This window comes from Pelophylax lessonae (assembly GCF_965119305.1).
Source record: "Pelophylax lessonae genome assembly, chromosome: 3".
Lineage (NCBI taxonomy): Eukaryota > Metazoa > Chordata > Amphibia > Anura > Ranidae > Pelophylax > Pelophylax lessonae.
In genome coordinates, this window is record NC_138770.1 from 569,996,235 (window position 1) to 570,023,660 (window position 27,426).

The window sequence follows — 27,426 nt, forward strand, 5'->3', positions numbered from 1 at the left end:
AATGCATCATAAGGGGACTGCTGTAATTCCTCTCTCCCCGCTACACTATTGTGGGTTGGAGGTGGGTACCACAGAGGCCGGTGGAGGACATGCTGTTTTTCACACAACTACCTCTTTCCCCATCGATACAAATACAGTGCATAAAAGCAAATCATAAACGGTTAAACACATTTTATTGAAAAATATTTCTACCCACATTTACTACTACAGTTCCAAACAGCTGTAAAGAACTGGTGTTGAATCCAACCAGAACAAGCTGTAAAATTTAATTTTATGATCAGGATTGACATTACATTTGCCACCAAAAATGTGAAACTGCCCTTTGAAATTTGGCCTTCAAGAGATATAAAACAAGAAGAGACATGGGCATTGCTGTGAAATTTTCATGAATCTACAAACTACATAAATGCAGCATAGAAAGTGTAAGCAAAAAGTAAAAATTGTACTAACTCTAGCTCCCAGCTTTACAGTGATAACATGCTCTCGTGCTGTAGAATCTTCTATTTTCAGCTTGAGGGTACTGAACTCATTGTCAACAAATACTAACCTAGAAGAAAGAAAAAACAGTTTACAAATACAGTTACAAATATCTTTTGAAAAATGATAGGAAAAATGATAGTCAATGTAACGGTATTCACTGTCACTGGGAGGTGAGGAGCAGATAATTAATGGTTTGAATTGCTTCAGATTGGACAGTAATATTTGTCAACAATATCTTCATATAGAAATATGAAGATTTATTCCCACTTTACACTGGGAAACTTAGACTGTTATAGACCATTGCCATGAAGTCTGACTTCTAGATAATGTGTATTCTATGTGCTTGTCTGTGAGATAGAAACACAGACTGTCATTGGCAGACTTCCCTATTGTTTGTGTATTGGGAGGGAATGTGGATCATGTCTGTCCCATTGTTAGATGTTAATGACCTCACATTGTTCTGTCCAGATGGCTAGATAATTAGTTCCTGTATACACTTTCATCTGCATATAATACTGTAATCAGCCAGAGGGGAGGGATTTTGTACACTGTATGGGAATGTAAAACCCTGTTTCTATTGGATTGTGAATGTCATGTCCTGTCCCCAACAAGGTTCAACTGGGCGGTAATCTTGTGGGGGAAAACTGTATAAAAGAGCAGCTGTACCATTAAAGTTTGATATATACGTCACCCTCAATCTAGAGTTCTGTCTCCTATTGGGGGAATATGCTACAAGGGATTGCTATGTTCTTCATACTCCCTTGGATAATCACTAAGCTCTTGTAAGAGTTTGTGTAAGAGCTTGTTCCTGCTCCTGCTGCACTCTCTGGGGAAAGAGAGGTTCACCCACTGGAGCCTGGAGCCTTGTTGTGGGTCCTGGGTCGGTGGGGGGCGGCGAGACACCAACCAAGCTGCGGCGGTTCGTGGGTTCTGAGGTAATTATGGTGTCTAGTGGAGAGCTTGGAGCCCTCGGGAAGCACTAGGAGCATCCGTCAACGGAGGTACCCAGTCGGGGTGCCGGTTGATCCGTTACATGGTCCATTTGTGAATTGGACTTAAGAGCTTACCGCACAGTTTTAACACCATCTCAGACCACTTGGTTTAACTGTAAAGAACAAGGTAATGGTGTACTATCTAAGAGTAAGTTCCGGTTCATACTGGTGCGATGCCAGACATCGCATGTGATTCGCACTGCATTGCTGTGCAGATCACATGCGATGCCTGTGAGATGCGAATTCAGCCATACAAACTGTATGGCTGAACTTCCATTGCATTCGGACCAAACTTGTGCAGTACCCCTTTTTTTTGTATGCACCAAAATCGGATTGCATGGGTTCCGATTCACACCCATGCGATCAGATTCCTGACGGAATTCACAGTTTGTATTGCGATCTGCGAACCAATCTGGGGTTGACATTCACTTTGTATTGACACCTGCACTGGTTCGCAGAGGGCAGTGTGAACCTCTGGTGATTCAGGTGGGATGTGGGAACCCACACTGGATTCTCAGGGTTTCCTGCATCGCACCTCTGTCAACCTACTCCACTTCTGTTGAGAAAAAAAAAGCAAACATTCTCCTATGGGTGATCTATGTACATTACAAGGATATTGACAAACTTTGTTGCAGATTCCTACCTTTTGTTATTCTGAAGAAATCCTTGTGTGTTTGTCTGTGTCCATGTTGAAAGTGGATCTAATGGGAGTGGTTTTATAGATCAATCAGCTTCTGCACCTGCAAAGCTTTAATGAGGAATATACTGCAGGGTCTGGATCCCTTTAGATGTGATTTCCTATTGGCAGTATCTCACCAAAAATGAAGTTTTTGTTGCAGAGAATGCCTGAAATCTGATTTGTATCTTAGTGTAGACTTCTGGGAAAATCAGTGAGCCAATCACACAAGCAGAAAATGATGTTTCTGGGTGGCGTTCTGTACATATTTTGTATACAGAACCCCTCCAGGTAGCCATATTGCACATTACAGAAAATGACATTGCTGCAGAGTGAAGAGGAAAGGCAACAGCATCACACATTACTAAAGCCCAGCCTTTCCTTGCTTATGTCTCTACACATTACACAAAGGGAAAAGTATATTTTTTGCCAAAGGCAACCAATATGATTTAAGCAAATATTTTGGAATGGAGTTTGTAAAATGAATTGAAGATTTTGGTTAAGATTTGGTTGACAGGAACATCATAAGGCTTAAAAGTGGCCCTGAAATAAAAAATAAAAAAATTGTGCCTATGCAATTCCCTTTTGTTTGTTTTATTTGTTTGTTTTAATTCCTTCTAAAAATAGTAGTGCAACCAGGTTTTTCAGGTCCAAGTACGTGAAGACCCCAAACAATATCCATTGGGTATTCTATGTGATCTCTCTGATGATACACCCAAACAAGCCATAGTTAGGGCCCTTTTTCAGGCCCGCAAGTTAATTCTAAGACACTGTAAATCAACTGATCCCCCTACACGGAAAGAATGGATATCACAAATGGGATACCCTATGACATGAAAATGAGAGTTTTGACTTACCGTAAAATCCAGTTCTCTGATGTTAATTGACGGACACAGCTACTGACCTTTATAACCATTGGGTTATACTGCCCCCTACAACAGTAGAACACTAGGCAGCAAAAGAATCTGGCTACGCCATTGGGCAATCCCAGGGGATATACTCCCTCTCTCTGCTATAGGTACGCAGTTTTGTTAAAAGCAATGTCAGAAGGATTACAACTCCACAGAGGGGTGGGTGCTGTGTCTGTTATTGAACATAAGAGAAATGGATTTTATGGTAAGTTAAAAATCCCATTTTCACTTTTGTTCATTGACGGGCACAGCTCCTAATCTTCATAACCATTGGGACGTCCCAAAGCAGTGTTAAACATGAGGGGTGGGAAAACCTTGCAGCCAAAAGAGGCATCCGCAGATGCCAACACATCCACTTTATAGAACTTTGTGAAAGTGTGCACCAACGACCAGTTGGCTGCCTTGCAAACCTGTGTCACGGATGCATGAAGACAGAAGGCCCAGGAGGCACTAATCCCCAAGTAGAGTGGCCTTGACAGGGAAAGGAGGAACCTGACCCCTAAAGGAATAGGACTGAATAACCGTCTGTCTGATCCATCTGGAAATGGTCGCAGAGGAAGCGGACAACCCTTTCCGAGGCCCATCCGTGAGCACAAATAGTGAGTCTGACATCCTAAAAAGACTACATAGCTGCTAGGTACACCCTAATTGCCCGGACCACATCCAAGGTATGCAAGGCAATTTCCTTTGGGTGTTTTGGCTTGGGACACAGGGAAGGCAAAACAATGTCTTCATTCAAATGAAAAATCAGAGACAACTTTTGGGAGTAACGACGGACAAGGGAGAAGAACCACCTAATCTCTGTGAATCACCAGATAAGGTGAACGACAGGATAACGCCACCAAATCCGACACCCTGCGTGCAGAGGTGATAACCACCAAAAAAAGCCACCCTCTGAGACAGCGTAAGCAAGGGAATCTCCTGACGATTTTCAAAGGGAGGCTTCTGACCGAAAGCACCAAATTGAGATTCCATGGCGGCAACGGAGACCGCAGTGGAGGAACAAAATGTCGGACACCCTGAAGAAAGGTACGCACCAGGGAGTGTGTGGCCAAGGGTCATTGGAAGAAGACCGAATTTCTGTTCAACACCCCCCCCCCCCCCAATTGAAGGAAGGTCAAAATCTGAGCCAGGATGCCAGGATGAGGCAAGCGAGGATGAACCTCAAGAGACTCTCACCATGCAATGTATGTCTTCCACGTACAATGGTAGACCTTCCTAGAAGTAGATTTCCTAGTTTTTAACAGTGTTGAAATCACTGAATCAGATAAACCTTAATCCATCAGTACCTGGCATTCAACAGCCAAGCTGTCAAAGCCAGCGACTGTAAAGCAGGATGAAAAATTGGTCCTTTGGACAGCAGATCCTCTCTGGGAGGAAGCTTCCAAAGAACGTCGGCGACCAGTCGCACCAGATCGGCGTACCATGTCCGGCGAGGCCAGTTCAGGGACACTATGATGACCGTTATCCCTTCTGCCTCGATCATGCATAGAGGTCTTGGCAGAAGCTTGAGAGGAGGGAAGGCATAAAATCAGACAATACTAACCCCACGGGGCCACCAGCATGTCTGTGGCGTCCGCCAGAGGATCCTGTGACCAAGCCACAAAGCTATGCACCTTTCTGTTGAGCCAAGGTGCCAACAGATACACCTTGGGGATGCCCCACTAGAGACACAACTGATGAAACCCCTCCGGATGAAGGGACCACTCCCCTTGGTCCAACGCTTGCCGACTAAGGTAATCCGCCTGCCAGTTTTCCACCCCAGGAATGTGTATGGCGGAGAGAGCTGGAACGAACCGTTCTGCCCGCCTTAGAATGCCGCCAACCTACATAGCCACCAGGACACTTTTTGCGTCCCCCTGGTGATTGACATAAGCCACGGCCGTGACATTGTTTAATTGAATGAGCACTGGACATCCCTGAAGACATCCAATGATCTAGGCACAATCTGATTGCTCGGAGTTCCAAGACATTGATTGGTAGTTTGGACTCCAGATCCCCCAAGCAGAATTTTTGCAGAGGACGCCTCCCCAGCCGGACAGGCTGGCAACCGTCGTGTCCACTGTCCAATACAAGGGGAGGAAGGAATTTCCCAGCCGAAGAGCTGGAGAACGAAGCCACCATATCAGAGACTCCTTCATTTCCTGGCTCAGCCGGATCTGATTTCCAAAGACTGCAGAGTCTTGTCCAATTTGGGCAGAATCTCCCAGTCCCCAAGCAGTTTTTTGCCAACAAATAACCTGCTTTTTCATATTGTTTTGGCAATGGACAGTTTTTTCTTTCCAGGTAAAAGAAATCAAAACAATACTCTTGTCTGGATCTCTTCTAGACAAATAATTGTTACTATTGTTAATTTTTTTGTCTAATTCTGGGATTTTCAACTTTAATTATTTGGCCTTTGCTCAGCAGGACTGCCTTCTGGGGGTTCCAGCTATTCCTACCCCTTTTTCCCTTTGGGAATTCGGGTTGCAAGCAGTTTCAACCATCTGTGACATCCAGAGAATTTTCTCTTTTGGGTCCAACATCTAGCATTTTTACACGGCATTCCAGTTTGGCGCCTGTCGGAACACTGATCTCCTGTTTTTAGCCTTCACAGGCAGGCAAGTTCCTCCATTCATTACAGTGAACATGTAAGTGCTCGGTTGTAATTTTGTTAAATTATTATAATGTACATGTTTTTGACATTTTGTTGGATGACATATTATTTACACACTAATTATCTTTAGACCACCCCCTGCGGGCACCCCTGAAGAAGGAGTTCGGGGTTCCTCTCCGAAACGCGTCGGGTGAATACCCGTGGGTTACATGTGGTGCATTTTCACTGTGTATGTAATGTTTGTATAACTTGCCAATCATTTTAACTATTTTCTTTGTATTTATATTTTTCAATAAAGCTTCTAAATAAATTGTGTATCTTGTATTACATAGTGCCTTAAAAGTCCCGCCCCAAGGGGAACCCTATTGTTCTTGAATCTCCCAGGGAGGGACCTCACATGGAACTGTGCAAACAGAACCGCCTTGAAGTTAGACACCATCAGGCCCAGCACCCGCATGCAATTCCAGAGGGACGACCATCTGCTGGACAGCAGCAGATGAATTGCAGCCAGCAATTTCTGGAGTTTGTCCAGAGGAAGGAGCACTCTGGCTTAGGCCGAGTCCAGAGTCAGACCCAGATAGTCCAGCTTTGTAGACGAAACCAGAGCAGACTTCTGAAAATGCAGTTTGGATCCCGAACACGCCCAAACCCATCTCTAATGGAGGGTGTACTGAGCTGTATGTGTGCTGCAATGTGTATTCTGACATGTATGGAGGGTGTATTGAGCTGTAGGTGTGTTGCACTATGTATACTGACATGTATGGACGGAGTACTGAGCTGTAGGTGCACTGCACTGTGTATACTGACATATAAAGAGGGTGTACTGAGCTGTATGTGTGCTGCACTGTGTATACTGACATGTATGTGTGCTGCACTGTATTTCCTGATATGTAAATAAATAATGCATTCTGTAAGCAGGCCAACTTATCAGCTAACCAGCTAATCGATTATGAAAATAGTTGACAACTATTTTCATTTTCGATTAATTGATTAGTTGCTTCAGTCCAACTCAGCAATGAGAGTGAGAACCCCACCAGACTCACCATAAGCAGAAACAGGCACCTGCAGCCACCAGGATAATCTGCACTCCACGTGCGTCAATCAGGAAATGAAAAGATCCAGGAGTTAGCACCAGGGGCTGAGGAGAGGCTCTCGCTGCCGAAATCGCCTCCCACAGGGCTCCACTGTTATGGCCGCCGCTATTTTCAATGGAAAACAACTGCAAAATGGTAGTCAGCCTACACAAACATGGCCGCCATGCATAGAAACACAGGCTACAGTAAAATGGTGGCCCCACGAGGCACGGAAATCTGCTTTACATTTTAAAACTCACCTTCCCCTGCGATCCCCCGCTGTCCTCCTGCTGTGTGCTCGGCCGAGGCCGGCACCTGTCTTCCGGTTCCCTTCCCTGCGAGCGTTGCGACACAGGGGGGTGGAACCAGCGGCAATATCAAAAATGTAAATACACTAAATGACATGATATAAAGTTGTGATCCTGATGGATTACACTGTATCATGCCATTTCACCACAGGATTGCACCTGGTGACTTTTACAGTGCCCTGCCTGTGCTTTTCCAGTTCTTTGTGCCTGGAAAATGGAGAACGACCATGGCATCAAAAAAGCATTCGTTTTGCGCAAAAGCGCTTTTAGACAAACTGGAAAACAGCGACCGGGAAATGGAGATACTTGAAGAACTAAACGATAGCGATTCGAGGGAAAATTTGTCATCAGGTACAGAAAGTGTCGACAGAGATGATTCTGATGTCTCTTTCTGGCACGTTGGAAATTCAGAAGAATCATTTGATATACTTCCCAAATTCCAAACGCTATTGTGCCAGAAAGAGACATCAGAATCGTCACTGACATCACTTTCTGTACCCGATGACGAATTTTCCCACAAATCGCTATCGCTCAGTTCTTCAAGTAACTCAGTTTTGCTGTCGTTGTTTTCCAGTTTGTCTAAAAGCGCTTTTGCACAAAAAAAAACGCTTTTTGGACGCCATGGTCATTTTCATTTTTCCAGGCACAAAGCAATGGAAAAGCACAGGCAGGGCACTGGAAAAGTATCCAGGTGCAATCCTATGCTGAAATGGCTAAATCCGTTAGGATCATAGCTTTGTATCATGTCATTTGTGCATTTACACTTTTGAATTTGCCGCTAGTTCCACCCCCCTGCATCGCAACGCTCGCAGGGAGGGAACTGGAAGGCAAGTGCCAGCAATCGGCCGTGCACAGAGCGGGGAGAGACAGTGAGGACGGCGGGGAGGATGGCGGGGGATTGCAGGGAAGGTGAGTAACATTGCGGGGTATGGCTCGGGGTTACCGCTTTTGGTACTGAAAATTTACTTGGTACACTCGAGAACCACTAGAAGTTATGTAGCCCCCACCAGGTAAACTCCCTCCCCCTGCACAGCGTCCGGTCGCCTGTGCCGCCCCCCCCGGCCCCCCATCGCCAGCATAGTGCCCTGCCCCCACCCCAGGAGGTGGACCAGACCACCCACACAGCCCCAGCATAAGTGGAGGGGGGGTAGGATGGGGGACTGATGAAAGGGGGTGCCTGACGGGAAGGAGGGGAACCCAGAGGTCCGACTGTCCCAAGAAGGAGCCCGCATCCATCCCAAAATCCTCCAGGGGGAGAGGGGGACAGCTACTCACCATACCAGGAACCGCTCTAGACAGTACCTCCCAACACTGAAATGGGGGGCTGTCGGCCAAGAGGGGAACACTGTGACTCGGGCCGAGACCTGGTCATAAGAGGAGCTGAGGAATCATTCTCACTATCTGAGCATTCAGGGTGCGTGGACGCAGACCCAATAGTGTCGCTATATACTGAGCTCACCCCGAAAACATAACAATCAGGGGAGGCCACCGACTGCGATCCCGCAAGGGGACGCCGGCCAAGGGTCCACAAATGGACCACCTATTGTTGGACCCCACAGAAAACAAGGGGGGTCCGCCCTCTGAGCCCTCCATAGAGGACATAATAGGACATAGCCTACTTAAAAGGGGGCCACCTGCCGTGACGCGGACGCGCAGGCAGGATACCCTCACTAAAGTAAAGGCAGGTGCCCCACACAATGGCGGCAAAACTGTAATTAAAAATGAAGCGCCCCCATGGCGCCACCCGGTCCAAGGGAGATGCCAAGCTGACCATATGGCCCAGCAGGCCACAAGCCACAGCCTAAAGTTTTGTGGGAGCCCAGCCATGATTGCACTGATCCTCAGCCTGGCAGAAGCGCAAAGGAAGAGTGGGGGCTTCAGCTTCACGCATTGGGTCAGCAGCAACTTCAACCAGACCCCCTTAAGAGCATGTGGCAACAGCCAGCTCATAACCTCACCCAGGGGGGCTGAAAGACTCAAAGTGACCATAACGTTAGAGGGGCTAGGGGGGAAAGGGAGGGGAACCCGGGGGGTCTGACCATCCAAGGGAGGGGCAGCTACTTACCACACCAGGAACAGGGTGGGAACCGCTCCGGACAGGACACCGCTCCATCGCAATGTAGGTGCTGTCTGCCAGGAGGAAATGCTGCGACTCAGGCCGAAGCCAGTTCGTATGCCTTCTTGCGAGACATTTAAAGTGGGTGTAAACCCACTTTAAAGACTTTTACCTGTAGGTAAGCCTATATTAAGCCTTACCTATAGGTTCTATAAATATCTCCTAAACATGCACCTTTTAGGAGATATTTACAGTTAATGCAGCCAATGACGTCATCGGCGCATGCACTCTGAAGGAACGGCCACCCGTGCCGTTCCTTCAGAGCCCTGTGCCGTGAACGGCGGCTCCCGCGCGCATGGGCGGGAGTGATGTAATCGCGCCTCCAGCCAATCAGATGCCCGGAGGACACGAACCAGGAAGCAGGACGGCCGGACATGTCGGCCGTCCTGTAGCTGAGCGGGCAGCACTACGGGGGCTTCGTTTTAAGGTAAGTATTTCACAATGAGCTAGTATGCGATGCATACTAGCTCATTATGCCTTTGTCTTACAGGGTTTTTTTTCATTTATTAATTTATTCCCTCTTTTATATGTAGAGATAGCAAGCAAACAACTGCATTTCAGTAACTTTCACTATGTGCACACCTTATCCTCTGATTCCCACAGTGGTTGCCCCAAATAAATGTACACTGACAACTTGAAGGTCAAGAACATAAATCCTGAGCAATACGCTATATGCATTAAAAAAAAAGTCCATATGAGATAAGGGAACTTTGCACAACTTTCCACTTCCAGCACAACTGTACCTGTTTGCTTACTATTCCCAGCACACAAACGTATACACAGCTACTCAAACTATGCTGAAAATGGAAAGCTGGCACGTGTAAACACCAAACACAATCAATTCATAGGTGTACATCTACTAGTGCTTAAATATGTTGCATTGATGCAGCTATTTTAAATGCCCTGTATCAGGAGATTTCCATGTTGTTTGCCCAAGTCTGAACAATGTAATTAAGTTTCATATGAGGTAATTTAAATTGGATTAAACTTTGACAGACATATTTGCATTTTAAATGTGAAAGCCTTGTTTGTTGTTTCCGACAAACATATTAAAAAAACATAAATATATTTTTTTAGATACCAAATGTTATAAAATGTCACTATCCATACAAAAATTCTTTGGTATATCTCCAAACAACCTATTGTTCAATGAGACCTTTTACTGTAAAAGTCAAAGTCCTCTACCTAAATTTTATATTTTTTAAATGAGTGAGAAGCTAACATTTTTTAACAAGCCAGCACCCCCTAACCCACCTTAAAAGAGCACTTGCAACCTTTATTACACTTTGCCACCCTCAACAATGATTGTAACAGTGCTTGTACAATCAAAGGCTTCTACCCAAGAGGACATTATGAATGTTCTGTGGATTGGTTAGATTGCTTGGCCATTGGCATGTCATATGTGCAATTGGCACTCGCCGCTCTCAGAGATCTCTTTCCCGGTTCTGCAGCAGTTCCCTCTCTCCCTCTCGCCACCGAGGTCCGCAGCGAGTATGCCGTCGCGGCAAGATGGCAGCTGCCATGCGGACCTGGCGTTCTGCACAGAGAAGAGATGGAGGGCTGAGAATCTGATAGGGGAGAGAAGGTTAGGGACTATGGTGCAAATCAAGATGGCGCCAGGTCCCTGACTTCCCTTTATAGCTCCTGTGTGCCTCACCTACTGGTGGGAGGTGGTCGGTCATGTGATCCTGGCACGCCTTCCAGTCAGTACTTGGTTATTTTCCTTGCTCTAGTATACATGCCTTTTGTTCTTTTTCTCAGCTCGTGTTCCTGGTTCCTGACCCTTGACCTTCTGTTTGATTCTCCTTGCCTGCCGCCTGACCTGACTCTGGATTGATCAACTTCTCTTGCCAGCCGCCTTCCCTGACTTCGGATTGACTGACCTCACTTTCTGCTTCTTCCCATTAAAGGCCTCTGTGCCACCACAGACCCTTCGGGACCCTGTCCCCACTTCCAGGTGCTCCTGAGAGTCCTGATTGTAGGGAGTGCTGTTCCGCTGCAATTGGGTTCCGTCACTGCTGCAAAACCCCAGGAGGGCTGTGAAATAATAACCAAGCCAAAATATGGAACCCACAGGAAAAGCCGAAGCAATTACTGCCCTGACCCAACAGATGATGGCTTTGGCCCAAGCAGTTCAGGATCTGCAAGCCAGTAACATCGCGCATTCTACAATGCAAACAGAGAAGGGCTCAGTCCGTACCCCTTCCAGATTCACCCCAGCCGCTGTCCACATGCCGCCTATGTCACCAGAGCCAGCCATTCCAATGCCTGACAAGTTCACTGGAAAAAGGACTGAACTGCGATCATTTATCACGGCTTGTGAGCTGCTCTTCACTTTAAAACCCTGCACATACCCCAATGATTATGTGAAGGTCCGCACTACAATTACCCTGCTGTCAGGTCAACCCCAAACCAGGGCACACCATCTCCTGCACTCTAATAGTCCAATACTGGACTAATTTTATGCAGCCATGTGCACTTTATATGATGACCCTCTGAGACTCTCCTCTGCACTCACTGCCCTCTGTTCCCTCCAGCAGGGAAGAAGACCCGTTGAGGACTACATCACAGATTTTCGGGAGTTGGCTTCTGACACAGGTTATAATGAAACTGGCCTGATATAACAGTACCAACTAGGCCTATCCGAGGCCTTAAAATATGAACAAACCAGAGTTGGGGTACCCACTTCCTTGGAAGGTCTGATCCTCCTGGTCACCCAATTAGATTGACGCCTCCATGAATGAAGAAGTAAAAGACAGTTCCCAGCTAATTTCCGGTCCTTGGATCTCTCAGGTCCTGTGGCTTCTGCCCCACCTTCCACCTCCTCCTCTGAGGAACCTATGCAAATAGGCATGGTCCGTCATCCACTAACTGAGGAGGAACACAAGAGATGTCGCTCTCAAGGACACTGTCTCTACTGTGGGAGAGCCAATCACCAACTACGGTCATGCTCGGTCCGACCTGCAACCACACCCGGTAAGGAATCCATAGCCCCTTCTTCCTGGACTTCTATTGTTCCATCCGCCTCCTCTTAACTATCTGTTCCTCTCTCTCTCCCCAGTAGGGAAGTAGAAATCACCGGATCATGGCCATCATCGACTCAGGGGCCAGCGGTTGTTTCATAGATCAGACCTTGGTACGATTCCATCATCTGCCTATGCAACTAAAGTCACACCCTTTATCACTGTACGTGGTAGATAGGACTCCTATCAAGAGAGGACCTGTACTACATGAAACAGGCCCCATCTGCCTCCTCCTTGGTCACCACAAAGACTATCAATTTGGATATTGTACCTTCACCTATATTTCCACTTATCCTCAAGACGTCCATATGACTGTCCAATCGACCTGCTCCCTGGCGCCCCTATTCCCTCTGGACCCATATTCCCTCTCTCAGAAGCTGAGCTCACACACCTAAAGGAGTATATATATGACAGCCTCGCCAAAGGCTTCATCAGACCTTCCACATCCCCAGTAGAAGCAGGCATTTTCTTTGTTGGTAAAAAGGATGGAGGTCTTCGCTCATGCGTTGATTACCGTGCCCTGAACAACATCACTATTAAGAACCAATATCCCTTACCTCTGATACCTGAGCTCCTAGATAGATTAAGGAAAGCTAAAATATTCTTGAAATTAGATCTATGAGGAGCAAATAACCTGGTCCATATCTGTAAATGAGATGAGTGAAAAATAGCATTCAGGACGTTATGGACATTTTGAAAACCTCATAATGCCCTTCTGGCTCTGCAATGCTCTGGCGACATTCCAACACTTCCTAAATGAGGTCTTCCGTGATATACTAGATTCTTTCATTGTAATATATCTAGACAACATCCTGGTCTTCTCCAGCTTAACACAACGAGCACATGAGGCAGGTGCTTCTCCGTCTCCATGAGCATGGACTCTATGCTCAATTGGAGAAATGTCTATTTGATACCGAATCCGTGGAATTCCTGGACTTCATAACCTCTCCGGGGCGAATACAAATGGATCCTCGTAAGATCACAGCTATCCTGGAATGGCCTATACCCAAAGACAAGAAGTCTGTACAGCATTTCATGGGATTCGCCAACTTTTTTAGGCGTTTTATCAGAGCAACTGACTTGACTAAGAAACACGACCAGTTCACATGGACCAGCCAAGCTCATGAAAAACTAGAGACTGTTTACCCAAGCTCCTATTCTCATTCAGCCTTCTTCCTTGAAGTAGATGCCTCTGATATTGCCATTGGAGATATCCTGTCCCAAAGAGGAGAGAAGGATGACCGACTCCATCCCGTGGCATTCTTTTCTCCGAAACTCCTGCCTGCTGAAAAGAACTACGATGTGGGCGAAAGGGAACTCTAGAAGAATGGGGCCATTTACTCCAAGGAGCACCCTTACCTGTAACTGTACTATTTACAGACCACCATAATCTAGAGTATCTACGTGCTGCCAAAGGACTACGTCCCCGTCAAGCCCGCTGGGCCTTGCTCTTTTCCAGATTCAACTTACAGATCACCCAACACCCTGGGTCAAAAAATCAAAAGGCGGATGCCCTGTCATGCATGTATGAAAGAACACCTTTGGAAAAAAAAAGAAAAATGAAAGAACAGACTCGATAGATCACACCCAAGACACCATTCTAACCCACACCCATTTCTAGCAATAGAGGTCTCACTCCTAGACCATAAACGCAACTCAGCGGTCCAACCACCGGTTCCTGTACCTCCTCTGACCCAGAAACAAGGATTGTGGTACCACAACGAATAGCTGTATGTACCACCCTCACTCCAGTCTGAGGTAATTAGCCAGTTCCATGATACCCTCTCAGCGGGTCATGGAGGAGTTAACTCAGACACTTGAAAACATTAGCCGTTATTTTTGGTGGCCTTTTATCAAGACAGACATCAGGGATTATGTCCTCTGGTGCGATGTATGTGCCTGGGCAAAGACCCCAAAAATAAAACCAGTGGGCCTTCTACAACCTCCGGCAGTTTCTCAAGGGCCATGGACCGACATAGCAATGGACTTTATTGTGGATCTACTCCTATCACACAAACACAACACCATCATGGTGGTAGTAGATAGATTCAAGAAGATGGCACATTTCATTCCTTCCATAGGACTCCCATCTGCCGCCAAGTCCACCTCCTTGTTCCTGCAAAACATAAAAATGCCTACATGGATTGCCCTGAACCATCATCACTGATCGAGGTTCTCAATTCACCTCCAGTTTCTGGTCCCATTTTTGGTTCTGTCACTGCTGCAAAACCCCAGGAGGATTGGGACACTCTGCCTCCATCGCTGGTCAGACTTGTGAGTGCAGATAATCTCTGCTATGATATATAGAAAAAACGTACGCGCCTCTGGTATTTGCGTTTGGTATGCTGCACGTTTAAATAACTATGATAAGTTATATGTATATATATATATATCATATTGTATTTATTGATAATTTATTGGAATGTTACCATATTGAAGTTTTTCATTGCAATACATACCTATATATGATTTAAGCAACTTTCTTCATGGTATAGTACCAATAATGTTATAGGTAACTATCGCATTAGGTACCCTTATAGGCACAGCCAGCTGGATATATTGGGTGCCCACATGTTGGACACCCCACAAGAGGTATAGCGCAGTTAATCTCTGCTATGAACCTAGATAACAAGGACTTCTTTCCACCCTGGCTTGACAACAACTTTGCATTTAGCAGACTTGTAGTTACTATCAAGCCACTGAATTTCTTCTCAAAAACAGATGAAAAATAACAGCAGTGTTACAGCTAAAATGGGATTTTTGACTTACCACAAAATCTATTTCTCTGATGTTCATTGACAGACACAGCTCCTGTCATTCTTGACCATTGGGTTATGATTCCCCCTGCAGGAGTAGGACACTAGGCAAAGTTCTGGCTACACCCATGGGCATTCCCAGAGGGTATACTACCTCTCCCTGCTATAGTCATTTCGCTTTGTTACAAGCAATGTCAGGAGAATTATAACTCTACAGAGGGGTGGGTGCTGTGTCCATCAATGAACATCAGAGAAATGGATTTTACGGTAAGTGAAAAATCCCTGTTTTCTCTTTGGTTCATTGACGAACACAACCTCTGTCATTATTAACCAATTGGATGTCCCAAAGCATTGTTAAGCTTTTTTCCTGCCTAGTGCCTATTCCTGATAGGAGGAGCATAAGGTATAGTCTCTGACTAGATGGAGCTGCGTCTGTCGATGAACGATAGAGAAACATTTTTTTAATGCTGGTCACTGTCAAAATGCATGTTGAACATGATGGTGTGACTAGTGATGGAGCAGAAATCAAAGCCAAAACGGTACAAATGTCACTTTTGTGACATCTGTGCCCGTTCAGTATTGCCCTACTGGAATTTAACAAACCAACATTAGGTCTAAAGGCAGGCGGACATAAACAAACATGGGTCAGTTTACTTCCAGCTAGCTCTGATCTGTCATGTTCATGACTAAAACAGAAAAGGAAGTAGACCTTTCCAGTTTTATCTGTCCTAGATGGACTTGGAAGTGATCAAATGTAAACAGACGCAAGTCCATTTAAATTCACCTGACCATAGACTAACATAGATCTTTTGTTCAGATCTGCCTGAAAAACTGATGGGAGGATTTGATCAGGCCACCCATGTTAAAGGGTCTTGAAGGAGCCAGTACTCTAAGGCAGTAGTTTTTTTTTTTTTTGCTACCAAAATGACAAGGCAAATACCAATTTTGCAAAGGTGAGAGAAGATTATGCAAAAAACGTAAACCATCGCTAATAGTGCTAATAAAGTGGTAAATATAATATAATACTCATAGAAAAGAGAAAATATATAGATATAAAAGTCCAGTGTGCAAAGTGCAAAAAGCCAATAAACAAAGTCCAAAATGTAATCCTAAAGTGATCTGTGCTCCCAGAGAGAAGTGACCAGAGTGTCACAGTGGACAGCCAGCCGTGCACCCCCTTGTGAATGGGTGCTCACCTCAAATCCTTAAAAAGAGCGCATAGATTGTTATCCCAAAAAGATCATCCATCCATATCCTTCAGGGCTCCTCTTATTCACAGGAGTTGCAGCGTCAATCAATGCAGTCTATGTGCAAACAAAAAGACTTGCAATAGTGTATGAAATCCTTAAACAATCAGCTTTTATTAACCACTTGCCGACCGTGAGGCTCTGGGGAGCGAGCGCGCGCCGCCGGAGGCGCGCTCCCGCGCGGTCACGGATCCCCCCGCGCGTGTGACCGGCGGACCCGATGTCCGCCGGTCACTCGGCGATCATTGGTGGAGAAGTAGAAAGGCAGGCGGCTAATGTAAACAAGCCGCCTGTCATTCTCCCCTGTGTAGAAATGGTGATCATACGGTTCTACTATGTACGTTGATCACTGTTCCTACAGCTCAAGCCACAGCCAATCACAATTAGAAGCACGCCCCTAGGGACACCACCCCTCCCTCTCAAAAAAAAGTTAACCCCTTCACTACCAGTGTCATTTTACAGTAACAGTGCATATGTATAGCACTGATTACTGTAGAAATGTCACTGGTAACCCCAAAAGTGTCAAAAATGTCAGTCAAGGGTCCGATCTGTCCGCCCCAATGTCACAGTCCTGCAAAAAAAAAAAAAAAAAAAAGCAGCTCGCCGCCATTACGCGTTAAAAAAAACAACAACAAAAATTACAAAAATCTTTCCTTTTGTTAGTAAACGCGATAACTTTTGCGCAAACCAATCAAAATAGACTTTTTGCGATTTTTTTTACCAAACATATGTAGCATAAAACAAATCGGCCGAAAATGTTAAAAAATTTTGATTTTTACATTTTTTTTGGGAACTTTATATAAAAAAATGTGAAAAATATTGTTATTTTTGCAAAATTGTCGCTCTTTTTTTGTTTATAGCGCATGATCAAAAAATTGCACAGGTGATCAAATACCACCAAAAGAAAGCTCTGTTTGTGGGAAAAAAAGGACGTCAAATTCATTAAGGTACAGCGTCGCACGACCGCGCAATTGTCTGTTAAAGTCACGCAGTGCCGAATCGCAAAATACCCCCTGGTCAAGAAGGGGGTAAAATCTTCCGGGGCTTAAGTGGTTGAATAAAGGTGGATAAATCTCACTCACATTTGTAGGTGCAACACATGCACTTGGACAATAGCATCAAGTAAATGGTGAAAATCGTGGTGGTATAGTGGGAGAGACTGCACAGCGCCGCCGGTCTCCACAGCGTGCGCCGATAGCTGACAGCCTCACCTAGATAATAGTGTATTGCTCCGTCCGTCCTTGCCCTTCCCCCTGAGGAAGACACGTGATCCCTGTGTCGTCACGCGTAGGGGAAGGGCAAGGACGGACGGAGCAATACACTATTGTCTAGGTGAGGCTGTCAGCTATCGGCGCTGTGGAGACCGGCGGCGCTGTGCAGTCTCTCCCACTATACCACCACGATTTCCACCATTTACTTGATGCTATTGTCCAAGTGCATGTGTTGCACCTACAAATGTGAGTGAGATTTATCCACCTTTATTTAATAAAAGCTGATTGTTTAAGGATTTCATACACTATTGCAAGTCTTTTTGTTTGCATATATACTGCATTGATTGACGCTGCAACTCCTGTGAATGAGAGGAGCCCTGAAGGATATGGATGGATGATCTTTTTGGGATAACAATCTATGCGCTCTTTTTAAGGATTTGAGGTGAGCACCCATTCACAAGGGGGTGCACGGCTGGCTGTCCACTGTGACACTCTGGTCACTTCTCTCTGGGAGCACAGATCACTTTAGGATTACATTTTGGACTTTGTTTATTGGCTTTTTGCACTTTGCACACTGGACTTTTATATCTATATATTTTCTCTTTTCTATGAGTATTATAGTATATTTACCACTTTATTAGCACTATTGGCACTTTAATATTACAGGCATACCCCGCTTTTAAGTACACAATGGGACCAGAGCATGTATGTAAAATGAAAATGTACTTAAAGTAAAGCAATACCTTTTTTCATTTCCTAGGCAAGCTGGCTGGCCACAAATAGGATATGTAGTAGTCCTGGGTCCCCTCACATTGCTCCCTAACTTTGGTATCCCTGTCACTTATGGTTTGGGAGTAGTGCCATGTCAAGCTGACCAAGATTTCCCATAGACGCCAATGTTAAAAACTGGGAGTAATGCCATGCCAAGCTGACCAGGCTGTGTCCGTACTCGCGAGTGTACTTAAAACGGGGTATGCCTGTACGTCACATATAAATATTTTGGATTTTTAATAATTTAAGCAAAAATTAATTAATTTAATAATTTTTTATTTGCGCAACACTATATATTTATTTCAATTAAGCACACTATTATGAGAAGTGGATAACTGATCAATTTAGAGCCTCAGGGTCGCTCGCAGGACTTATTCCTTGTAAACCAACGCAAAACAATTAAAACCATGAGGAATTTGGTCCCTGAAGTCATCATAGATGGAAAGGCTAATTAATGTAAGTCAGTCAAATGTCATTAGGGAAGATGATCCTAATATTCCCAGGCAAAATCTAACACACCTCATGTCACAGAAGTCTTTATTATTCTTAAAGTGATACTAAAAAGGTAATTTTTTTAAAAATAACAAACATGATATACTCACGCACTCTGTGCAATGGTTTTGCACACAACAGCCCTGAGCCTCCTCTTCTCGGGTCCCCCATCCGCTGAGTGTCCCCACAGTAAGCCTTTTGCTTTGGGGGCACTCGTGCGTGCTCGCTCCCAAGCCCTCGCTCGCTCCAAAGCCCTGCTCTGACACACAGAACGGGGCTAAGTACCGCCCCTGCTCCCTCCTTACTTGCTGTTGTTGACAGCAGCGGGAGCCATTGTGTTTGAACCAATGAGGAGGGAGAGAGCTGGAAGAGTAGCTGCTCTCATGCAGATTGCTGTATCAAGATCAAGTTTGGATATGTATTGGGGGGGAGCTGCACACGGGCGTTTTTTTTACCTTTATGCACAAAATACATGAAGGAAAAAAAACATCAGCCTTTTAGAACCACTTAAATACCTGCTATTGCCAGTTATCCCAGCAAACCTTACCATTACTATAGCAATAGCATAGGTACATGTGCATAAGAGAACTGGTGTAGGCACAATAAAGTACTTCCTTCCTATCACTTTGATAACCATGCACACTCTTACAAGTGTTCATCATGTGTGAGAGGGCAGTACTTTACACTGCAAACAATGGACAACAGTGACAACCATACAAGCAGAAATAAATATTTGGCAACTGTATACCTTTTGATTCCTTTTTTTTTTTCACAGGTGCAGTCATTTGTATAAATGTATTCTTTACATTTAAATGTTTAACTGAAATCAACAAAAATCAACACACAATTAATATCCTTATTAAAAAAAAAAAAACGAAATACATACTAAAACTTACTTATCCCATCCCAAACTATCAATGTCCTTCACAAGGCAAGAATAATAGTGAGGAGCAGGTGAAGCTTCCGATGAATTTGGGTTTTTAAGAGCAACATCCTGAAAAAGAAGATGCATACATTGGAAAACAGTGGGCAAGATTAAAAACCTATAAACATATCCTAGATCACCCCATAAAAAAAACATACTGGTCAAACATAAAAAGTTTAGAAGTCTATAACAGATCCAATTTTACTGGAGTCAGAAGGCTACCTGAAGTATTTTATTAAATACTAAGCCTGGATGTATTTATTATTATTATTTTTTTTTTTTTTTTGGGGGGGGGGGTTGTTAAAGTGTGTATAAAGCCTAACAATAAACTTAACCCCTTATGTACCTGCCCCCCTTTTTGATCAGTTACATTTATCTTTGAAAGCAGTTTGATAAACCTATTTATAAGTTAAAAAACCTGTTGAAATTCAGTAATTTTGTAGGTTCTTGTTTAACTATGTATTGTTATCAGCCCTACCCAGTTTATCCCTGAAGTACAGAATGCCTCCCTTCTAGATTGTGGAGAAGAGGAAAGCAGGAGGTGTTCTATAGACCTAAAAACATGCTGCCCTATGATGTCAACTCAATTCCTACATAGATACAGGCAGTAAGCGTTGTCACCCTAGAACAGGAAGATTGTTACTGACAGGATCACCTAGTAAAAATAAAGGAAATGAGGCTTATAAAATAAAAACAAAGGCAGCCCCATGTGTAAGGGATGGTAAACTGCACTATTACACCTTTAATTGTGGATTTAGATACACGTTGACTTAATCTAGATGAGCACATTATTTATGTGGCTTCAGCTACCAGGTGGTGCATGTAGGCAGCCCATTCATGTTTATAGGGATGCAGCAGCTGTACGGACACAGCCACTCATCCCAATTTGACAGCCATGAGGGTAAGTGGCCCCAAAACACAGACAGTCTGCGTTCAGGGCCGTTCACCAGTATCCACACAGCGGTCAAACTGGGAAAAGTGATAGTGAAGCCGTTGCGTCCGCATAGACATGAATGGACAACCTGCATGCATTATCTGGCAGCTGGAGCCACATAAACAAGGAGCTCCTTCATGGACTACAGGTGTCAGTGCCCATCTGAATGGCCTTAAGGCTGCATTAACATGTCAGCGTATGGATCGCGGGCAGAATCGCCGCGATTCCGCCCGCGATCCGGAGATTATTGCAAATCGCGGGACGCCTGTGCGTTGCCCGTGATTTGCAATAGCACCCCAAACGCTGAGTGATGTTGCCGCGATTTCCGCCTGCCGAATCGCGGTAACATCGCGCAAAAAAAATTGCGGGACGCAATACGCTCCAAAAAAGCTCTTGAACTTTTTTGGGCGTAATGCGTCCCGCGATTTTTTTTTGCGCGATGTTACCGCGATTCGGCAGGCGGAAATCGCGGCAACATCGCTCAGCGTTTGGGATGCTATTGCAAATCACGGGCAACGCACAGGCGTCCCGCGATTTGCAATAATCTCCGGATCGCGGGCGGAATCGCGGCGATTCTGCCCGCGATCCATACGCTGACATGTGAATGCAGCCTAAGAGAGGCCTTAAATACAAAATGTTATAAACAAACAGCTATCAAGACAACATTAGGCTAAAAGATAAAAGTTATTACCATAACACCTTTTCTAAATTTTTCACAAATTATTTAAAAACCCTTATTACATTTAACCACTTCTGGACCGGAAGGTTTTACCCCCGTAATGACCAGGCCATTTTTTTGCAATTTGGCACTGTAGTACTTTAACAGACAATTGCATGGTTGTGCGACGCTTTACCCAAATAAAATCGATGTCCTTTTTTTTACCACAAATAGAGCTTTCATTTGGTGGAGAGATTTTTATTTTTTTGCGTTATAAACAAAAAAAAAAAAGACCAACAATTCTGAAAAAAAAAAAAATATATTATATATATATATATATATATATATATATATATATATATATTTCACTTTCTGCTATATAAATTTCCCACAAAAAAAAATTTAAAAATCAAAATTTTTTTTCATCATTTTAGGCCAATTTGTATTCTGCTACATATTTTTGGTAAAAAAAATCCCAATAAGCGTATTTTGAATGGTTTGTGCAAACCTTATCGTGTCTACAAACTAGGGGAAAGATTAATTGCCTTTTTTTTTTTTATTTCTTTTTTTTTACTAGTAATGGCGGCGATCATCAATTTTAAGCGGCATTGCGGCGGACAGATCGGACCCCCAAACTGACATTTTTGACACTTTTGGGGGGACCAGTGACATTACTACAGTAATCAGTGCTAAAAATATGCACTGTTACTGTAATAATGACACTGGGAAGGAAGGGGTTAACCCAGGGCCGATTAACATGTTAAATGTGAGCTTAGGGGGTGTTTTCTAACTGTGAGGGGGGTGGGCTTATTGGATCAACACGGGGACCTGTGTTCCTAAATAGGAGGAACACATGAGCTCTGTGATAACTGACAAAACAACGGTCCGCCGTGTTTACAATTCGTGCAGCCGAGCCAGCCTTCCGCAGTATATCTGCGGCGGGCGGGCGGTCGGCCAGTGGTTTAATTTAGAATTTAAAAAAATAAAAAATAATTAACATCACAATCAGCAAAAGGTACAAAGCAAGTAAAATTTGCTTAACCAAAGTTAACTTTTATGTAAAAATACCCCTCCAACTGAAAAACTTCATGATTGTTATTAAAAGGAGTTGCATTAAGCTCCATATTAACAGTTAATTTTGTTTCTGCTATCTTTCTAGATTTCTTCCGAATAGTAATATTTAAGCAGACTGAGGACTGTATGCTATAATTAAATTTTATATATATATATATATATATATATATATATATATATATATATATATATATATATATATATATATAATTAATTAAATTATTATTATTATAGCATAGTAATTAAAGATCAATCTCTTTGCTAAAATTATTTACAAAAGCCCTAGTGGACAGTATGATTCTTTGGTTTGTGATTAACAATTAAGTGGTATATATCAAGGAGGGCCAAGCAGGCAAAATCATAAGGCCATCAATACATTTTGCAGATCTTGCCAACTAGAAAATATAGAAAACTTATCATGCACCAAAGAGGCATCAAACTGACTCTTTTGGCCATATACTGTATGATTGATGTGCTTGCCAAATTTGGAATCTGTGATCGTTTTTAAAAAGGGATTAAATGCATCATAAACCACTTCCATAGTTGCCAACAAACCCGATTTGCCTGGGACATCCCTGAAATCAGGCTGGGAATGTCCTGGGAAAAATCCCAAAATTCTCCTCTGTCCCGGGCAGGGGCTGACTGGAAACTTTTGGCCCAGGTGGCAAGTACAACCCAGAGGCCCATCGTGTAGCGACTTAGCCCCTCTTTCCTGCCTCCTTCTAACCCCAATCCGAGGCTAATACTCCACTCCAGATACTCTCTGCTCACCGGGCAGGGTGGGCTGGACAGAGCCTGCTGCACCAAAACTGGGTTCCTGAACTGGCCGGGTGGGGGCTGCAGCGAGGGTGTGGCTCAGTCGAACATTGCGTACACCATCCATGCCAGGGTGTCCTCATCTTCACCTCACACTCGGTAGGACACCAGCTGGGATTTTTTATTCTTCTTCACCGGGAAGCCATTAGCTGCATGATTGCCATCATTTCAAAAAAATATTTAGAGAGACAATTTTGCTGTGCATCCACTATCTTTAATTAGGGATGGAGCTTTCATTTAAATTGGGCATGGTTCTACAAGAGGCATAGCATTAACTCAATCCTACATGTTTGTAATCCTAAAAACGGATTTCAAGTATAATTCTGGGCTATCACTAACTAATCTTAAAATTGCTCCCACACCCCTAACACCTATACTAACCACTCTGTGGTAGAAAGATTTATATGCTCCGACAATGGCTGGGAATGCCAGGGAGTGCTGATGTCAATCATAAGCTCCCATGTCTCATCTATTGTAAGTGCTCCCCCTCTCCCCTGAAGCATTGCTGGCTGACACCGGGAACTGTATTACAGGACTGAACTGGAGTGGCCTGAAAAACAGGTATGTTGTATATACAGCTTTCCTCCACAGGGTAGTTAGTATAGGTGCTAGGAGGGTGTGGAAGCAGTTTTACCCACTTCCTACCCGGCCTATAGACGAATGACACCTGGGCGTTGGCTTTCCCATCCTGACAGGGCAACTGTTTACAATGCCGGACACGCCCACAAAAATGGATGCACCACCCCTACCACACTGCTCTTTCTTCCAAAAACTGTCCCTAAAAAAGTTTGGGAAATGTTGGCAATTATGCATTTCTCTCATGTGAAGCTCACATGAAATATTCAACTACATCTATGCCTAGGTTTGCCTTTCTCAAAAACGTACTGCTAAATGGGAAGACCAGCCATCAATATGTCCACCTAAGAAACCTCATTGTTGTAACAGAAGAAGCACCATCTGAATACCTTTAGCAAAGAAACATCTAATTTGACCTCCAGTTTTGTGAACAATTCTGGAAAATATAGTGAGCCAATCTAACAAGCAGGGAATTTCTGCTGTACTCTATTGAACAACTAGTTTGCCATACTGCAAATCAGTAACATCTGCACTTTTTGGGGTGATTTTAGAAAATTATAGCTGGCTGCAGACTAAAATAGCAAGGGAGCTTTTAATACCACCAAAATTACAAAACCATTTGTGTAGCATTTATGAAGAACTTATAGGGCTTTTTTTACCTGCTAGCAGCTTAACCAACTCCAATTTTCTTTTACCAATCCTCCACACAGAGATGTATAGATTTAGAAAAGCTATAAAGAGAAAGCAGTGAAAATACACTGCTCAAAAAAAATGAAAGGAACACTTTTTAATCAGAGTGTAGCATTAAGTCAATTAAACTCCTGGGATATTGATCTGGTCAGTTAAGTAGCAGAGGAGGTCGTTAATCAAGTTTCAGCTGCTTTGGTGTTAATTAAATTAACAGGTGCATTAGATGGGCAGCGATAATGAGACAGCCTCCAAAAAACAGGAATGGTTTTACAAGTGGAGGCCATTGACCATTTTTTTTCTCCCTTCCTCGCCTTTTCTGACTAGTTTTGCATTTGGCTAGGGTCTGTGTCAATACTGGTAGCATGAGACCATACCTGTACCCTATAGAGGTTGCACAGGCAATCCAACTCCTCCAGGGTGGCACATCAATACATGCCATTGTCAGAAGGTTTGCTGTGTCTCCCAGCACAGTCTCAAGAGCATGGAGGAGATTCCAGTTACTCTATGAGTGCTGGACAGGGCCATAGAAGGTCCCTAACCCATCATCAGTACCAGTATATGCTCTTTTATGCAAGGAGGAGAAGGATGAGTACTGACAGAGCGCTACAAAATGACCTCCAGCACGTCACTGGTGTGAATGTCTCTGACCAAACAATCAGAAACAGACTCCATGAGGGTGGCCTGAGGGCCCAACGTCCTCTACTGAGCCCTGTGCTAACTGCCCGGCACTGTGGAACTTGATTGGCATTTGCCATTGAACACCAGAATTGGCAGGTCCACCACTTGCTCCCTGTGCTTTTCACAGATGAGAGCAGGTTCACCCTGAGAACATGTGACAGACGTGAAAGGGTCTGGAGAAGCTGTGGAAAAGGTTATGCTGCTTGTAACATCATTCAGCATGACCAGTTTGGTGGTGATCAGTGATGGTCTGGAGAAGCATATCCATGCACAGACCTCTACAGGCTACACAACAGCACCCCGACTGCCATGTGGATGAAATTTTTGGACCCATTGTAAGGTCCTACACTCATGCAGTGTGTCCTGGGTTCCTCCTGGTGCACAACAATGCCCGACCTCATGTGGCGAGAGAATGCAGCCAGTTCCTGGAGGATGAAGGCATTGATACCGTCAGGGTTCATACACATTTTAACCAATAAAATTCCATGACTTTTCCATGACTTTTCCATGACTTCACGTAAATATTCATGACCTAAAGTTTCATGAAATGTCTATGTATACATGTTAAATAAGAAGAAAATCCGTCACACCCAGCATATTTTTACTAAAATAAATGACAATCTTTGTAGTGTACAATACCTCTGCAGTTAGGGTTTCATTTCTGGATACAGCGCGACTAAAAACGGTCCCTTGTTTTACAGTGGATGAGATGGAAGCACCACTGCCGCAGCTGGGAGCTGGTGTCACTTCGAGCGCACGGGTGAAAAAGCTGAGAACTCTGATGTAGGGGGGGACTCTGGTGACCAAAGACCACTTTCCACAGAGTGAATGCACTAAGGAAGGGAGGGGGGGGGGGTCCTGATACAAGGAGGAACCTTTATAACAGTGCCCCCTTAAATCAGTGACCCCCCCCCTCAGACTGGCCGGGCAGCACTGTCACTGACCTCCTCTTAGGTGCACCATGCTCTGGTTTTATCCTGTAGTTTCCTCTCCCCAGTCCACACGTCTGACTTCTCCTGTGATCCCCATCCCGACAGCACTCCCACTTTTGACTCCTCTCCAGACCCCCTCAGAGACTGCAGACATGATAAAAGACAAGAGATGGTCAGAGATTACGGACATGATAGAAGAGATGGTTAGAGGCTGTGGACATGGTACAGGAGGTGGTCAAAGGCTGCGGACATGGTACAGGAGGTAGTTAGAGGCTGTGGACATGGTACAGGAGATGGTTAGAGGCTGCGGACATAATACATGAGGTGGTTAGAGGCTTGCAGGGGGGTTGGAAGGCGCAGGGGAGCGGAGAGCACGGGGGGGGCAGGCAGGGAAAACCAGGGGGGATGTAGAGCACAGGGGGAGGGGGGGAACTGGAGAGCACTGTCTGGGGGGGGGGGACAGGAAATCACTGAGGGGGAGCCAGGGGGGGGGGAGATCACTGGGGGAGCCAGACTAAGAGCACGGAGGGGGCTAAAAGAGCACTTAGGGGGGCCAGCAAAGGAAGTTGTATAGGAGGGGGATGGGACAGCTGCATATAGAGGAATTTAACTTTCCATATTCCTAGTGCAGCTTCTGAGAGGAGGAGAAACAACATTCAGTGACATGAGGAATATGAAAGTTCAATTCCTCTCTATGCAGCTGTCCCATCCCATCCCCCTCCTATCCAGCACAGGAGACTCCTCACTGACATTCCACAATAGACTCCTCACTGACATTCCTCACTGACATTCCACAATAGACTCCTCACTGACATTCCTCACTGACATTCCACACTGACATTCCTGACTGACATTCCTGACATTCCTGACTGACATTCCTGACATTCCACACTGACATTCCTGACATTCCTCACTGACATTCCTGACTGACATTCCACACTGACATTCCACACTGACATTCCTGACATTCCACACTGACATTCCACACTGACATTCCACACTGACATTCCACACTGACATTCCACACTGACATTCCTGATATTCCTCACTGACATTCCTGACATTCCTCACTGACATTCCTGACATTCCTCACTGACATTCCTCACTGACATTCCTGACATTCCTCACTGACATTCCTGACATTCCTCACTGACATTCCTCCCTGACATTCCTCACTGACATTCCTCACTGACATTCCTCACTGACATTCCTGACATTCCTCACTGACATTCCTTCTGCCGCTGCCTTCTTCACACAGATGCAGGAAGCCCGATGGACACCGGCCTGACACCCCCCCCCCCCCAGTGCGGAGATGCGGGCGGCCCCGCGGACACCGGCCTGACACCCCCCAGTGCACGCACCCCCCCCCCCGCTGGTACGTCCCTGAGAGCGGGACAGTATAGCCACGATTTCTTAGTTTCAGTTTCAGCGGATCAATCTGCCGCAGAGTTCTGAGCCTGTCACGGTCTATTCATATTGAAGAGACCAGTG

At 44.7% G+C, this 27,426-nt stretch overlaps 1 protein-coding gene across 1 annotated transcript in view; it reads right to left on the minus strand.

The window, feature by feature from the left end:
- Positions 1–27,426, minus strand: part of FANCL (FA complementation group L) — a 158,573-nt gene that overhangs the window by 108,532 nt on the left and 22,615 nt on the right. The window contains exons 5-6 of the mRNA XM_082251229.1: positions 19,549–19,646; positions 451–547 (exon numbers count right to left, since the gene is read on the minus strand). Of these exons, the coding sequence (XP_082107355.1) occupies positions 451–547; positions 19,549–19,646 (195 nt within the window). The remainder of the gene's footprint in view (positions 1–450; positions 548–19,548; positions 19,647–27,426) is intronic.